This window comes from Styela clava, chromosome 6 (assembly GCF_964204865.1).
Source record: "Styela clava chromosome 6, kaStyClav1.hap1.2, whole genome shotgun sequence".
NCBI lineage: Eukaryota > Metazoa > Chordata > Ascidiacea > Stolidobranchia > Styelidae > Styela > Styela clava.
Genome location: NC_135255.1, coordinates 23,236,177 through 23,252,989, shown reverse-complemented (window position 1 = coordinate 23,252,989; position 16,813 = coordinate 23,236,177). Strand labels below are relative to the sequence as shown.

The 16,813-nt window shown below is 38.3% G+C and overlaps 2 protein-coding genes across 2 annotated transcripts; one reads left to right on the top strand and one right to left on the bottom strand.

Annotated features, from left to right (window-relative positions):
• The first annotated feature begins 2,326 nt into the window (after positions 1-2,326).
• LOC144424340 (uncharacterized) lies at positions 2,327-11,537 on the top strand. The gene is made up of 9 exons (XM_078113537.1): positions 2,327-2,474; positions 5,627-5,710; positions 6,395-6,474; positions 7,117-7,526; positions 7,906-8,077; positions 8,460-8,508; positions 8,783-8,846; positions 9,639-9,753; positions 10,498-11,537. Exons 1-9 carry the CDS (start codon positions 2,375-2,377, stop codon positions 10,627-10,629), a joined length of 1,206 nt encoding a protein of 401 aa, XP_077969663.1. The 5' UTR covers positions 2,327-2,374; the 3' UTR covers positions 10,630-11,537.
• A 1,571-nt stretch (positions 11,538-13,108) lies between these two features.
• Positions 13,109-16,580, bottom strand: LOC144424343 (microfibril-associated glycoprotein 4-like). The gene is made up of 5 exons (XM_078113540.1): positions 16,214-16,580; positions 15,728-15,882; positions 14,964-15,063; positions 14,555-14,651; positions 13,109-14,070 (listed from the first exon to the last, which is right to left on the bottom strand). The coding sequence occupies exons 1-5, from the start codon at positions 16,554-16,556 to the stop codon at positions 13,746-13,748; spliced, it is 1,020 nt and encodes a 339-aa protein (XP_077969666.1). The 5' UTR covers positions 16,557-16,580; the 3' UTR covers positions 13,109-13,745.
• Positions 16,581-16,813: the final 233 nt, after the last annotated feature.

Genomic DNA, 16,813 nt, shown 5'->3' with positions numbered 1-16,813 from the left:
TAAGAGAGATTGATAAATTTGAAAAGGCTACAGGAACTACTATAAATAAAAGTAAATCACAAATATTACTATGCGGTACGTTAAAAAATCACCTGATTACTGAAATAGAAAGCATCAGAGTATCATATGATAAGATTAAAATACTAGGAGCATGGTTGGGGAATAATGATGATGTGATTACCGAAAATTGGGAAAGAGTAGAACAGAATATAAGAAATGAAATAAACTTGTGGAAATCAGGAAGTTTAAGCATGATAGGCAAAAACTGTGTTGTTAAAACCTTTATTCTCTCTAAAGTTTGGTATTTATCTTCATATGAATATGTTCCAAAAAATATAATTAATAATATAAATAAATTAATATGGGATTTTATGTGGGGTGGTAAACGGCCTCTGATTAATAGAAAAATATGTTGCATAGATAAGAAAGATGGGGGATTGGGATGCATAGATATGGAGGTTCAAATCAAGAATATTCAGATAAAATGGTTATTTCAATTGATATCAGGAGCTGACGCTCCGTGGGCATCTAGAGCAAAGGTTTATGTAAACAATTATCATAAAAAATTGACTACGAAAAATTTAGAAATATTACATCTCTGTCTATACAATTCAAAGAATCCAAACATTCCAAAAGTTTATATAGATATGATCAATCATTTCAAAGACATGGGATTTACTAGGGGAAAAATTACAAATAAGTACCAAATTATTAACCAAGTGTTATGGTGGAATCCAATGATACCTTTGTCAAAATATCCAGACAACATTGAAAATTGGATAAAGGGAAATATTATTTATATCAAAGATTTATTTCAATACAGCTGCAAAACTATAGCTGAGAAAGTAGCTGGGTCAAGGTGGGGCAAAATGAGTCAGCCAATGAAATGCAATTGCGAGAAACAAATTACTGAAATAGTTTATGAAATTGTAAGGGTTATACCCATGGAATGGAAAATTATTCGTCTAACAGGCATTAATAATTATAGTACATTAAATCCAATGTCTGGTTTTGATTTTGAAAAAATACCAACAACTAAACAATTACACTCCAGATATGTAGAACTCTTTTGGCATGAAAAATACATGATAAGTAAATATAAACATTTGTCGGAAAGATATAGTATAGCAACTGAGAATATTTATTGGGTGAACTTATGGGATAAATATATTCCAAGAAAACTTCAAGTATTAGGATGGAAAATCGCTCATTTGGCTTTAGCAACAAGTGAGACATTGGGTTGATAACGAAAGGGGAATGTGTCATTTTTGTAGTTATAATATTGAAACGTGCAGACAATTGTTTTACGAATGTATGTATATGAAACAATTTTGGGAATGGTGTGATATTACTCCTGATATGTACAACATCAGGACAATCATATTTCTGTATAATACACCCCCATCAATTAAATTGATAATATCTTGTGCAAAGGGAGCTATTTGGGAGTTTAGAAATTTTGTTGTGTTTGGTGGAGATTATTTTCAATCCATTTTACGTACACTATTTAAATGCAAGTTGAAAGCTGCTATAATGTACATGTCTGAAGCTAAAAGAGCAAATGTTACATTGGATGAAAGGATTGAAATTTTACTTGAGAAATCAATAATGTTATAAATGCAAGTTAATATTGCCTATGATATATTATTGTAACAATGTGATTATTAAAATGTGGTATTCATCTTTACAACTGCTATTGGTCTTAAAAATGAACACAAATTAGCAATTCATGTACGAATGGTAAAGGAAGTTTGGTCTATTATTCTATATGTAGTTATATTTCAATATTATGCTGGTTTAATTGTTAATAGTGTTGGTTACAGATTCAGATGACGAGTTGGAATAATTGAATGAGCTTTTTTATGATCTGTTTACGTTTTCCAAAACGTGGTCAACTTTTCCATGTACTGTACTTTGTTTTGTTATTTTAATTTTGTCTATATTGCTAGATGATTTCAGTGTCAAGCTATCCATAAGGGTCCCATGAAACTAGGTTTTTTAAATTATTTTAAATGACCAAGGTCATACTGATAATGTATTAGCACATGCGAAATGGTCACTACATGAAAATACTAAGAGGCCCAAGTTTAAATAGATAAATTTATCTGTTTGAATTATACTCAATATATTAGAATTTGTATCTTGCAACTATATATTTAAAGCAATATCCCCTCCCCCCAATAAAAATAAAATTTCTTATTATTCTCTGCCATTTGGTGATAATCCACTGCCAAAATTAGTGTTATTATTTAAATATTGCATTTGACATACTGTTATTTTCTAATTGCTTTTACTCTTTTGTTGCAATGAAAAAAAAAAAAAAAAGAAGATTTCGAATTCTGTGTTGGCTGTAATTTTCGAGAAATATCAGAATATGGAGAATTTAGAATTATCAGACGACGAGATTCGAGAGCAACTAGCAAATTTGGGATATTTTGACGTTTCTCAAACAAGGCTGAGGCAATTTCGTAAAGGCTTGTGTTAGTTTTAACGGGCGTTTTTTGTGTAATGTCAGAGTTCTGGAGTTGTAGGCGGGTGGTTTGGTGGGCGGGCACGTACTTTGTACGCTTTTTAACTTTTTTTAAGTTATGCCCGTCTCCCAGGTATCTCTGCTTCTTGTTTTGTCTGTTCACTTTTTGTGTTGTTCATGTCAGAGAACCAAAATAAATGATTGATTGATTGTAATACCATCAAACAACGGACACTGTGAACTTTTGGGTCTGGTATAGTTTAGTACCACATGTACTTCTAGTTGACCTGGCTCAACAATTTTTGCATATGTCAATCCTAACCCCCACCTGACTACGTCACCGAAAAATTACGTCATTTCGACGTCACAGTGGCGTAATAAGGCCCACCGAAGTATGCGGATGGTCGTCCAAACCGCGCAGACAATCACCCGAAATCGAGCAAGCAATTTCTCTCGTTTTCTTGTCACAACGATCACTATAGGAGAAAGATCGCCGGCTTTAGCAAGTTCGTTATCGGCGGCGCAGATGTCATTTCGGGCGATCGTAATTATACTCTGGCAATCCCTATGACGTGATGGTGACGTCGTAGTGACGTAATTTTTGGATGGCATAGTCAGGTGGGGGTTGGGAATAGCATATGCAAAATTCGTTATTCTACGCCCACCGGAAGTACTTGTGGTACTAAACTATACTAGACCCGAACTTTTTTGGGTCTAGTATAGTTTAGTACCACAAGTACTTCCGGTTAGCGTAGCATAACGAATTTTGCATATGTTATTCCTAACCCCCACCTGACTATGCCATCCAAAAATTACACCTACGTCAGCGATCTTTCTCATATCGAGATCGTTGCGACGAGAAAACGAGTGGAATAGCTGTTCAATTTCGGTTGCTCATCTTGGATGACAGTTCGTATCGACGTAATTTTTGGATGGCGTGGTCAGGTGGGGGTTAGGATTGAAACATGAAAATTTGTTTATGCCTCTCCCACTAGAAGTACGTTAGGTATGAAACTACCGTACATATGACCCCCTTTTTTTAGAGATAATTTGACCAAACGGCGCTACAATTGCTCAGTGTAACATTCAATGGGTCTGATATAGTTTAGTACCACACATACTTCTAGTGGGCATAGCAATTTTTTCTCGGTCAATCCTAACCCCCACCTGACTACTCCATCCAAAAATTATGTCACTGCGGCGTCACAGTAACGTAATATATTATCCTATATAATATGCGAACTGTCATCCATGACGTGCTCGTCTGCACACCCGAAATCGAACAGCTATTTTTCTCGCTTTTCTTGTCGCGACGATCCCAGTATGAGAGAGATTGCTGACATTAGTCAGTTCTTTATCGTCGGCACCGATGCCATTTCGGGCGTTTGTATTTATATTTGACAAGCTTTATGACAGGGTTGTCCAACCTTTTTGGCCATAGGGCCACATTTAGTTTAAGTATGATTGTGCGGGCCACTTGACATGGTTGTTATGTTCCAGTTTTCACTACACCGACTACAGATTAATGAAAAACAAACAAAAATCTCACACCAAAATTATAAAAACGATAAAAATACGAAGATATAGTTAAGTCAAAAGTTTTCACCACACATCACCAAACAGATATTTTATTGTCAAGTATGACACCGCTTTTATCCAATAAGTTCGGTGCGATGTGTGATGTAGCAATGCATAGCGAATATTTCCTATGACTGCCAGAAATTAGGAATCTCAAAGGGGATTTGACACAGTTCATCTGAGAAAAAACTTGCTTCTACAAGTAGCCTAAGTGCTTTCAAATATTGAGGTCATGCAAACTGCCTCTTCTAGCTTCACAGAAAAACAGATTAAAATACATATAAAGGACGTATACGTATAAAGGACCATATTGTACATATTTGATTTACCCTATTATAATTTATATATATCAAAAGGGGTGTATGCCGCACATCTGTGTTTTAGGCCAATATGGTCTTGTGCATACATCCCGTCTTCAGTACTTATAATTACTTACTCTTTTATATTGCTTTTACGAGACGAATAAACATACATACATGGCGAACGATGAAAATAAATTCAAACATCTATCTCTAGCAATAACGCTCACAAAGGGACATAAATAAGATTTCGATAGCTGGGTGGTGCTTCTCGTGCGTTTGAATGACGAGGAATATTGTTTTTAATAAATGTTTCAATAATGGCCCAGATTTGTGGAAGACGTTGGGATTCGAATACTACCGCGCGGGCCACGGGTTGGACGACCCTGCTCTATGACCGGATAGTGACGTCGTAGTGACATAATTTTTGAATGGCAAAGTCAGATGGGGGTTAGGATCGGCATGTCCAAAAATTGTGATGCTACACCCACTAGAAGTATATGTAGTACTAAACTATACCAGATCCCATTCAATGATTCATGTCAGCATGTGGTACTACTCCTGTAGTTTTCGAGTCTATCGGAACTTTTTCACTATTGAAAATACTATTTTTCTGGACATCTAACTATCATCCTCCACTGCCCTAATTTCGGGCACGTTTTTATCAGATATCCAATCGCTTTGCGTTGCAACTTATTATTTATTTCTATAACATTATCTATGATGCCGTCACAGCTAGCTTGTACCATCATATCATAATATCAATTTCTGTGCCTACAACTACTAGAAAGCCTATGTTAAATAAAGGTGCGACCTGCGGCTTCACACAGTTATTTGTACCTGGCCCTCCTGTATTGAAGGCTGCACATCGCTGCTCTAATAAATTATATACATCGTTAACGACGGTATTTTGACGAGTATAGCCTAAGTAGGAGCGACGCCCCCACGCCGTTTAATAGCAGGCAGTCGTTTTTAAAGTCATTCTTGTAAAAGCCAATGAAATGACTTGATCATATGGTGAAACACGGCTTCTATTCTGGGGGCTCCAGCAGAAGTGTATCGGTATTTACTGTTGAATAATTTTCCAACATTATTTGGCGCTCCAGAAAGGTGTGTACCGATATGGAGGTAACTAATTTTGTTCGCATACTCGGAATAAAACTATGGCCTAACTCTAACCAGGTACATATACTACGGGAGTACCCTACTTTCGACTCGGCGGTGTGATGCATCGTAGCACACTTTTATGGCACATTCAATATCTTGTTTTGTTTTACAGATCTTCAAAGACTTGTTGAGCATGATCGATCAAGCGGAAGTTCTTCATGGTTCACCGGGATTTCATCACCAAGCACAAATTCTGGTATGATATTTGTTACAGAGGAAAAATGCCATAAAGTATATATCATCAACCAATACCTCAGTGTCGGGTCTTGTGTAGTCTCGTACCTGAAGTACTTCTAGCGGGCGTAGCATGACAATTTTTTCACATGTCAATTCTAACCCCCACCTGACTACGCCATCCAAAAATTACCTCACTACGAGGTCATAATCACGTCGCAGTCAAGTGGGGATTAGGTTTGACATATGCAAACATTGTACGCGCACTTGAAGTACTCGAGATACGAAACTACACTAGACTCTTAGTGACAAGATATTTTTGGTATTGTTCAGAATAGTTTGATTTGAAGATCTGGCTGCACACTAACACAAATATATTTCTGTAACGTTTTAATTATGTAAGTCTGGCCATGGTAGCCGGGGATATTTATGTGCGAGAGGATTGCTGTATTCCTTACCGCCATAGGGCGGTTCACTTATCTACTGGTCGGTTATGGCTTCATCTACCATTAAGTCCATGCATATGAGACAAATACCTGGCTAACTAATCCCATACCTGACATGGACTGGTAATCGGACGAGGCACAGAAGTATGTCGTATGATCTATTCATCTTAACAGCTTTCCTCTCGCCTAGGATACAAATGATGTCTTATCCTGATCAATTCATGAATACAGAATATTCAAACAGTTTTTTCTTCCTTCAGACGCAAGTCCTTCAAACCAGAGACAAGAGAAACCGTCGATGCCCAAACCAAACTTATCCAGATATCAACCCCATATCCAGGTAATGACTAGAAATTTCAATACACATTTATTTTTGGTAACATGTGAACCAAGATGGCGAACATAGTATGTGTATCAGGTTGAGGTAGGGCATAATTTCAGGTAGAAATACTACGGGTCACTTGGCTAGTCCCCGAACTCATAATAGAACGAAAATATAGAGAATTGGAATAAAATTATGGCCTAACCTGTTAAACATACTACGTTTCGGTGTCCGCCATATTGGTTCACATATTCTGCACCTATTTTTGTAACATTTTCCATCTTTACACAAGGGAGGCTTTTAGCCTACATGGCCCCCTGTTTATCATTCCAGTGGCATTCATGGTGTTATTCTGATTGACAGCCTACTTGTAAAGGGAAAAGTAGAATCATTTTTTTCTCTAGCATTGTAGCCCCCCTCCAAGTGATCTGTGGCCCCTTCATTGAGCCACTTTCCCCAGGTTAGGAACCGCTTGTTTAGGAAGACTTGAATTTCCTCGGTTCAGCTTTGTACTAAGCACACCTTCGATTTAAAAAATTCTCACTGCCCCACTGAGTGTTATTAATAGGTTTGTTAGTATTTTACAAGTTTGGCATTACTTGTCCGACCCCTCGCACTGCTTAAAACAATCCCTGGGTATAACACAAATTCTTTTTATAGGTTTCTCCTCGTCGAATGGATCCATCAACACTGGGAACTTCGGGACAGACCCGTACAACGACAGCTTTCTCTTCGTCTAGCGGCCTCGACACTTCACCTGAAACTCGCGTAAAAACTGTGGATGACTCCCCACTAGGTAGCAGTGATGAGTCACTATTGCCACGACAACCTCGTGATTTCACTGCTACAATTACAACAAATAATGATATTCCCACATCTTATGATCGTCACGACAACGATGATGAGGTCACAGGATTTTTTGGTTACCCTAGCAACAGCGATGACATCACTTCTCAAGGTAGATTTCAAACTACTGGTGACATCACACCGGTAACCCCAACAACCAGTGTCACGCATGAATTACCAACAAGCTCAGAAAGGAGAGTCATCAGACGCAGGAAGGTTCTAAGGTGGGTATTTCTATATCTTTAAACAAGGCAGTAGGCAAGCTATCAAGCAAGTTTTTATGGAAGAGTTTTCTCGCCTTAATTTTGAATATGCTCTAGAACAGGGCGTCCAAAATTTTAAGCTCGTGAGTCGCATTCTTTTTCATAATATTCAAATTTTTTGCCAACTTGTTAAGTCGGCATTGTTATACAAGCACGTCACTTTTCTGGTTTTGTGTTCGAAGTCGGTATTGTTCTGTAAGCGCGCCTTTTCTCAGATCCTATGTGTTCTTCGAAATTGTGAAATATATGTTTTTGCCCTAGTTTTAGTAATTGTGTTTCAAATCAAAAGTCTAATATCGAATTATTGAGTCAAAATGTCTCAAACTTTTTGCTTTTTTAGAAAACAACAAAATGGAGAATCTGCGGTCTTCGATGAGTCGTTAGTTGCGGACGGGATGAACGAAAATTCTTACAGACTTCACGACATTTCCATGGATGACATGGCGGTCAGTTACGATCGGGAACGCTTGGCAACAATGCTCCCACCTAGACCTCATACAGCCAGGCCTTTGGTGAGTCACGCAATAGTTTTTGGGTATTTTCGACTGAGTGGGTGACTCGACCTGTGAGTGCAATTACAAGACTTGTGAGTGCAATGAGTCATTGCCAATGACTCGATTTGTAATTTTTCACAGCAGCGGGCTAAAATGACTCAGCTTGTGAGATTTAATGACTTCGGCCAGTCAAACGATAAGTTTCACTTATGTCTGAGTAAATCTGAGAAATTTTTTCTTAAGTTTTCTATTACGAACAAGGCTTTGTGAAAGCAACCATTAGTTTGTAAGGAGGTACTATGTTTTTGTCGGACATTTTCTCGTTCAGAATTGCTCACCAATTTATCTCACCCTTGGTGAGGTGGCCAATGTTGTTAAGTCCAAGTCTTTTTTTTTTCAGGAAAGGAAATCGGATCAAGAGTTCATTCACGATCAACCGTTACCTTCATGTGAGTGGGATTTTTATTTGCATGAAGCTTCATTTTAGGAATATTTGAGGAATTTCCATTTAGAAATTCACTTTGGAGTGAATTTATCGGGTGTCGCGTGCAATTTTCGGTGTTAATCAATGTACTGTAAACTAATCATGAATGGCACCCAGTGATGAAGCCCTTTGCTTGTGCCCTCCAGTAAAACGCTCTGTGGCCCTCTAGAGGGGCTTGTGGTTGAGTTTGAGGAACCCTGATCTACCCCACCCCTAACCCCACTGTTTTCTATCTATAGACATCAGACCGAACACAGTTCACCCTCATACAAGGAATATCAAGAAATCAGACCCTGTTAACAGGTTGGTTACTCTTTATGGAGTACTTTTTGATGACACATTTTAACTGTAGGCAACTACTGGTACGTAACAAGCAACATTATTGCATGGATCAGTATCTTCCCCATTCGGCATTGCCAACCCAATTTGTTATTTTCCAATGATTTTCGAGATAAAATTATATTTTCATTAAATTTGAATGTAATATTATTCGAGTAACTCTCAATAAAACTGGTATGTACTATAATTGGCGGTCCCGTAGTAAGTGTACGAAGATGTTGAGTCTGAAGAGTGCAATAACTCGATTGTGACTCGGGGGTACACTGATCTGGCTTCTGATTTGGTAATACATTGACTCGAGTTGTAACTTGAGAGTGCATTGATTCGACTTGTGAATCGAAAGTGCATCCACTAGGCCTCTGAGTTCGACAGTGCATTCACTCGGCTTTTGACTCACAATTACAGTAACGTGACCTGAATTGTAACCTGAGAATGCGTTGATTAGACTTGTGACTCGAGAGTACATTGGCTCAATCTGACTTGTGACTCGAGGCTACATTGACTCGACTTAGAAACGGGGTGAATTCACTGGGCTTCTGACTCGAGGGTGACTAATGAATCCATCGACTCGAGTCATGACTTGTGAGCGAATTCACTCGACTTGTCACACATAAAAGCAGCGGGCCGAATGAACTTATGAGTATTCTACCTCGACTCAGAAATTTGATGAAACTTGGACTTTAGCAACTTGTACCCAGAATTTCGATGGAATACCTTTACAATGAATAATCCTCTCAAAATTTTTCCATCTTGTAGATACCATCAATACAGAGACGTATGGAATTCAATAAAAGCTCCCGGAGAGAAAAGCCATAAAGATTTAAGATGGGAAGTCAAAGCCCAAATGATGTACAAGGATGAACCACAGCCGGTTAGTATTGCTACCCATAGCGCACTTGAACTTGAAATTTTGACTTCTTGCATAATTTGTTAACTATGCAAAATCTGAGTGTTGACAAGGGCCAAACCAAATAATTCGGGTTGTGGCCTTGCGGGCCCGCCTGTTGCTCACCCCTGACTTAAAAAAGTCTAGCAGTTTAACCAGCATGTCATCGCTCGGCAAAAATGAGGGATATTTTTGCCTATTCTATAATACATAATAAAGACTGCATGCCGTTAAAGGCATCACTGCAAGCATTCGGCACTACCTACTTATGCATGAGCTATGCACGAGGTTAACCGAGAGATATGTATACGCAAATACAGTTGAGTCTAACCCAGTGATTCTCAAACGATGGGACACGTCCCTCAGGGGGGCGTGGAAATATGAGGAACTACCATGATCTAAGACAGTGGTCCCCAAAGTTTATTGATCGGGGGCCAAAATTAGAAGCGGAAAGTTGTTCGCCGGCCAGGAGAATGGAGCACCTGCCTCGACTTGTGGTAAATGCCGTGACATTATATACTGGTATATTGAATTGCAGCGTATATATACATGCTTAAACCTAGTCGGGGATTATTTTTGTGGCCTCTAGAAACCTGCCCCGTTGCCCTTCAAGGGAGACCTTGCTTAAGGCCCAGCTTAAGATACTTGAAAGATTCGGATTCGGACCGCGGTCCACCAGTTGAGTAAGCCCTGTTCTACACTATTCTTTCAACCTGTTTTCTTTTCTAGAAGCCGCAAAGAATTTACGTTCCCAACACCTATGTTGTACCGACAAGTAAAAAGCGATCTGCCCTACGTTGGGAAGTGAGGCATGCGTTAGAGAGAGGAATGCCTGTGCCCTCTACATATACTGTGTTGTAATGATGACCTTTCACAGGTTCAGCGATACAAACAATTAGTTGGACCGTGGTTCTTAACCTTAAAAGTTTCATTTACATAAATAGGATTTGTATTACGCTGTGGCGAATGGTCACAGACTCATTATACAATTTGTTTTTTATCTTATGCTTGCAGAGCTCACGAGAACCCTGAAATCTATTTACGAATTCCCGGTTGGTAATGATTATCTTAGGCCAGTGGTTCCAAACGCGGCCCGCGGGCTAATTATGCCCCACATAACAATTTATTATGGCCTGTCGAACTTGAGTATAATAGTTTAACACTTCATGCTTTTTTGTAGTATAGATACCGCCAATTATCCTAGTTTGGGCATGGGTGCATCCGTAACAATCCAATTATCTCAATTATACGTATCGATATCGATCCCTAGCAGGCGCTCAACTCTCCAGGCCCGCAATTATCATTCCGCTTCTAATTTTGGCCCGCGGTAAATCAAGTTTGGGAACCACTGTCTTAGGCCATCAGTAATATCAGATTGCATACACTCGTAATTGAATTCTTATGCAGCCTGATTCGACTTTTTATTTCATTGATATTTTTTTGCTGTCTTTTCGGCCTATCTTTATCAAACATCTTATAAGTCTTAAGATGTGAATTTCCATTTGAGAAAAAGACTTATAAAGTTATTTTTGGATATTGATATGTTTGAAATTTGCATAAACTTTGGAGTTGAAATAATGTGGAGTCGGAGTCGAATCTTATTTCATGAATTTTTACCAAATTTCCTAATCAGATTTTAACAGATGAAAGTTGTAAAGGCTAAATGTATTAAACATAGGTTGTGAAAATGTGAATACTGGCTTTATCAGTTATTCTATCTTTTTATAGTGTGAAAAAAAATGAATATTAAATATACTTTCATACTAAAACTCTTGTTGTCAGAGATGTTGAAAGACTAATGTTTTATTTCGATTGGGGATTGCTGTTTTTGAATATATGCCGATTAGAATCGTATCATTCCTCTTCCCAAGCGGCCTAGTTATACCAAGTACCAGTCCATGCCGGGTATTAGAATAGGGCCAGACCCGGCTAACCAGTGATTACGTGAACCTCCTTGGCACGTGGAGGAGTCCAGCAACTCTCTCGCACTCAATTAACCTCTCCAGAATTCGAACTGGCATGGATTACTCAGAGATGTGAGGGCATTTCTGGTTTACTCACATTCGGGGCGTTTACGATTGTACTCCCTAATTATGGGATCCAAGATGGCGGACATCAGAATGTAGTATGTGTACCAGGTTAGGGTGAGGCCATAATTTTAATCACATCGCGAGACACGGACATTTGTTTGGTTACCTGGCGAAGTATGAAAATAGTCGATCGATTATTCGTTTTGTACGTACTTGGTGGTGGAAGTTGTAACAGATCAACGGTTAGGTGAACCGGCGCTCCAGGAATATTTGAACCAAGATGACGGACACCGGAACTTAGTTTATGTAACAGGTTAGGAATATACCATAGTTTTATTCCAATTTTCCTTATTTTAGTTCTATGACGAGTTCGGGGACTAGCCCAGTGACTCCTGTAGTATTTGAAATTGTGGCCTAACCCTAACCTGTTACAAATACTACGTTCCGGTGTCCGCCCTCTTGTTTAACATATTTTTGGAGTACCCGTGAGTCACCCCGAACAGTTAGAAATCAACCAATCCTCTGAAACATAACCTACCTCCACGCGTAATGTAACCAGAGTTGCAATGTGACGGAACTGGAATTTTCTGTTTTTAATGGTTTCGACTTATATATATATATTGCCCAATGCGTCAGATTCGACCCATATTGGCAGACTCCGTGCACCTCATCTTAGAACGTTCGTCGCTATTCTTGCATTGATCGTTGATACAGTCTGGCTTGTATTTCTGCTTCGTAGTATATCTGTTCAAATCCGTGCATTTTTGTTGGGAAATAGGGTCTTTACTGACTTCATCGTATTATCGGACCTATTGTGCAGCACACTCAATCTTTGGTGGGTTGGGTTTTACTGACTTGGCCAGCACACTTAATCGTGAAGCCGCACCTCTGCACGTGTTACCAACGCTTAGCGCGAATCACCAATGACAGAAGTCTTTCACAAAACTTAAAGATTGGAGTCAAAGTTGGTACGGACAAGACAGCACATGTGTACCGAGTACACATTACATTTAAAACTATATTCGCGCTAAAGTCTCACCCAAAAAATTTCATTCCTCACAATTACATTCTTGTAAAATTCCATTCTGTCAAAATTGCTTTATCGAATGAGTTCGTTATTAGGAACTTTATCGTCGCAAAATGAACTTCCCACAAAATATCGTTCTCGCAAACGACTATTACTACAAAAGTACATTCCTAAAATTGGCAAACATCATTGGCGCTCGCAATCAGCAGTCTTCCTGTTTTTCAATTCAAAAATATTGACTAGCCTGTTGTCTAATACATGATTTATTGACATTTAAGCATGCTATCAAAAATTGAATGATTAAAAATTACTATGTACATTTGAAGAAACTTGAAGGAATTCAAAACAACGAAATTAATAGATTTAATGAAAGTTTCAAGACATTTGAATAAAACAATTGTTTTGTTCAAATTTTACCATCTAAAGATGTCAAACAGAAAATAATTTTACATGTATTTATACAAGATTAAACGGATATTTAGAATAATGACAAAATGGTTAGTCCAGATATTTGTTATATTAATGTATTGAAAATGAAAACTCTATCTCGGATGATTAGGTGAAGGGTCATTGAAATGTTGCTTTTGCAAAATGAAAAAATATTTACATTTTACCAAAGGCTGTGGAAATCATAGTTTGAGATATTGAAGGAACCGAGTTCAGAATCCGAGTATATTATTAAAATGAGAATAATTTGAGATTACGAACTTGGAAAATTTCGACTTCTGACTTCAAATAAGTACCGGGTAAAATTTGGAATTTTGTATTTTGACTTGAAGAAATTGGGAAAACAACTTTTTGCAGGATAAGTTTGATATTGTATTTAGAGTTTCAGTTCAAAATTGCAACAACGATTTAGAAATTTTTGAACCAACGACTCTAACTCCACGGCTTTAGTTTTGATTGATGGTTGAACATCTTTACATTCTCGGACGGAATTTCATTTCTGTGAACTTCAGTGAGTGACTGCTTCCCTTCCAATGGTACCAGATGACTCCTTCACTGCTTCTACTAGTCTGACCTCCACTGATATATTTACCGTTGAGGTTCGAGCGATGGCAACTATTAAACCACCATCCACCACTGTTATATTCACTTGCACAGTTGCCACTGTTCCTATCATTGTCCTGATCCTTCGTCGAAAACTTCATTGCGTTATGATAATCAAGTGAATCCCCAGCATTTCCTGAATATCCTCCAACATTGAGTTGATATTTTATAGAAGCAGATCCGATGGAAAACGACCTGAAATAAGAGAATATTATTTCAACAACATAGATATAATGCGTTTTATTATAGAATCTCATATTCAGTCCTGAAACCCGAAAAATCAGTTTTGCATCACCTATATGATGATACAGGCCGTTAGAAATGCTCGACCGGATTTGTAAGAATCTAAACAAAGTGTTACTAATAGGAAGGCGGCTGTTTTGAGACGATCGATAATTTCCTAGTTTTGTCTTATTCAGTCAACTTGGTAAATCCCATAATCAAAGCTATTAATCGACTAGAAAATTTTTCATTAAGCACAAAGTAAAGATAGGAAGTCGGATTTGAAATAATAAACAAGTTGCCGGAGTCAAATTCTTCCAATTAAATCTGAAAAGTATTCCGAATGATTCAGCTTTTTTAATCAAAAATTGTCGTTTCCGAATCAGAAGCCGGAATCTCCGTCCGCAATACCCACAGCTGTAAAAAACGGGTAAAATATAATTGATGAAATACTTACGAATACTTGGCGTAGCGTTTATATCCCTCCCAATCTTCCAAATCAATTCTGAGTTCAAAGTCACCGTCTGATGTTAATCGATGTAGTTTCTCCAATCCTAACAAATTTGAGAACATTGTAAATTATTTTATTTGATTAGATGCTTCACTTCAAGATTCACAAGCGACTATATTTGGGAGAATATTTGCACTTCAGCATAGTTTACACCCAAGCTATTACGCATAGATTAAAGTCAATATTTTCATTTTAGTTAGCTTTGCTTTCGAAAAATATATCATAGAATCCCGTTGCCAGAATTGCCAGTTTTCTGGTGATATGTTAATTATGGAACTTTATAAATGATAAACAAGTTGAAGTTTTTTGATTTTTTTTTTACAAGCCTATCCTTTCCAACAACCATCTATCTTACCCATCCAATATTCCCCGGTTAAATTTCCAAATCCATTCGCATATGCATTCCAGTCATACGAGGCGAAATCGAGCATTCCGTTAGACCTTCGTTGAAAAACCTGTTACAGAAAATGTATCTATTCCTTCGGTATGCCCAGCAAAGAATAACAAAAATTGCTTGTCTACGATACAAAGTATTCGTGAATCGTGCCGAACTAACTAGACCAACATATACAGCCACTATTCGACATCTTTGACCGCGCATAGGGCGATTTACTATTTCCATACACTAGACCTCAGCTGTCGAGGAAACGCACTCCGCGGGCTGTAGTTCACCGCAAATTAAGTGATCATGCTCTTGGATAAAATATATACTGATTGTTAGCATTGATCTGTGACACCTTCCTCTAAAGTGCATTTAAAATGTTTAAAGTGCAAAATAGCAGTTGTTACGACGGCGCTCCGGAAGTATTCGTACTAAGATGACGCACAACCTGAACAACCCTTACCTGGTACACATACTATGTTCAGGTTGTGCGCCATCTTGGTAGGAATACTTCGGGAGCACCGTTACGGCTGTATATTACGTACACTTGGCTACTTGGTTTTGCCAGATGAGTCTCGGACTGAAACTACAGTTTTAAATTATTTGATTCGTCTGATATCTATTTGTATCTGAGTGTGTCATAACTGCAGTTTGCCCAAGATGATTCAGACGACACAAGCTCACAAGTGCGCCATAATACATTGTAATCTTGTACATTAAATACGAAATTTTCTCACCATCCATTTTCCTCCGTCTGTCGATGTGTCGCAATAAACGTGAATTATTTGGTTCAATCTCACTGGATAGATTGCAAACACACCGCCTGTTACCAGGGCTTGATCTGTTGTGGCGAAATTGCTGCAGTCTTCATTGAGCACAAGCGCGAACATACCTAATGAAAACGAATACATAAATCAGTTGGCAATAAGTCAGAACAAAAATAATATAGAAATGCAAAAATAGTTGCCAAGGATGTCCCTGTTGTCTGCGAATGAGTGGTCGCATACAAAGTGAATAAACGAGCGGTAGTCTGATTGTAAGAGGTATCACATATATGATGACAAATGATGTTGAAAATGTTGTTTGCGCTTAGTTTTTGGTATGATGGTGGCGATCACCAGTATTAAACTATACTGCCTAGTCGGGGAACAGTCGGTAGTCGGTAGTAACAGAAAGTGGCCATTATCAGACTTTGTATATCGCTATAAATAATGTTGCATTACCCATTACTTTTTTTTCTACAATCTCTCCGACTCTTGTGTAGTTCACTTGGCCTGGTGGTCCAGAAACCCCGGGCTGACCTTTGACCCCTTGTGGACCGACGCTTCCAGCAGGTCCACGGGGACCGACTATTCCGGGTAGTCCAGGTGGGCCCTTTGGCCCAGTTTTTCCAACCCGCGGCCCTCTCTGTTGTCTTACCGATGTATGGTCGGTATCTTGACACATATACGTTTCGCAATATCGATTCATTTGCTCGGTCAGTACTGTCCCATAATTATCCAAAGCCGATGCGTTCCCCAAAGTAATTATTCCAATAAGCATAAACAGGGTGATATATTTGATCATGGTTAGTTTCAAAAATACTCGTATTTATCTGAGATGAATAAACAATACTTTAAAATTACAACTTACTTAACACAATCACAGTAGATAACACATAGCCTACAACACGCAAATGGAATCCGGTTAATTAAAGTCTACTGCATCTTTGTTCTGCCTTTTAGATTTGGATCAAGAATGACTGTTGGCTTCTAGTCTGAGTCTAGTATTTTTAATGCATTGCGTAGAAAAGTGGTTCCCAACCTTATATAGCTTGTGGGCCC

Excerpts from the sequence above, each read along its gene's own strand:
- LOC144424340 (XM_078113537.1), top strand. The coding sequence starts at position 2,375 with ATGGAGAATTTAGAATTATCAGACGACGAGATTCGAGAGCAACTAGCA. Across the intron at positions 2,475-5,626 it reads GCTGAGGCAATTTCGTAAAG|ATCTTCAAAGACTTGTTGAG; the intron begins GCTTGTGTTAGT and ends TTTGTTTTACAG. Across the intron at positions 8,847-9,638 it reads AAATCAGACCCTGTTAACAG|ATACCATCAATACAGAGACG; the intron begins GTTGGTTACTCT and ends TCCATCTTGTAG.
- LOC144424343 (XM_078113540.1), bottom strand. The coding sequence starts at position 16,556 with ATGATCAAATATATCACCCTGTTTATGCTTATTGGAATAATTACTTTG. Across the intron at positions 15,064-15,727 it reads CAGACGGAGGAAAATGGATG|GTTTTTCAACGAAGGTCTAA; the intron begins GTGAGAAAATTT and ends TTTCTGTAACAG. Across the intron at positions 14,071-14,554 it reads AAACGCTACGCCAAGTATTC|GTCGTTTTCCATCGGATCTG; the intron begins GTAAGTATTTCA and ends CTCTTATTTCAG.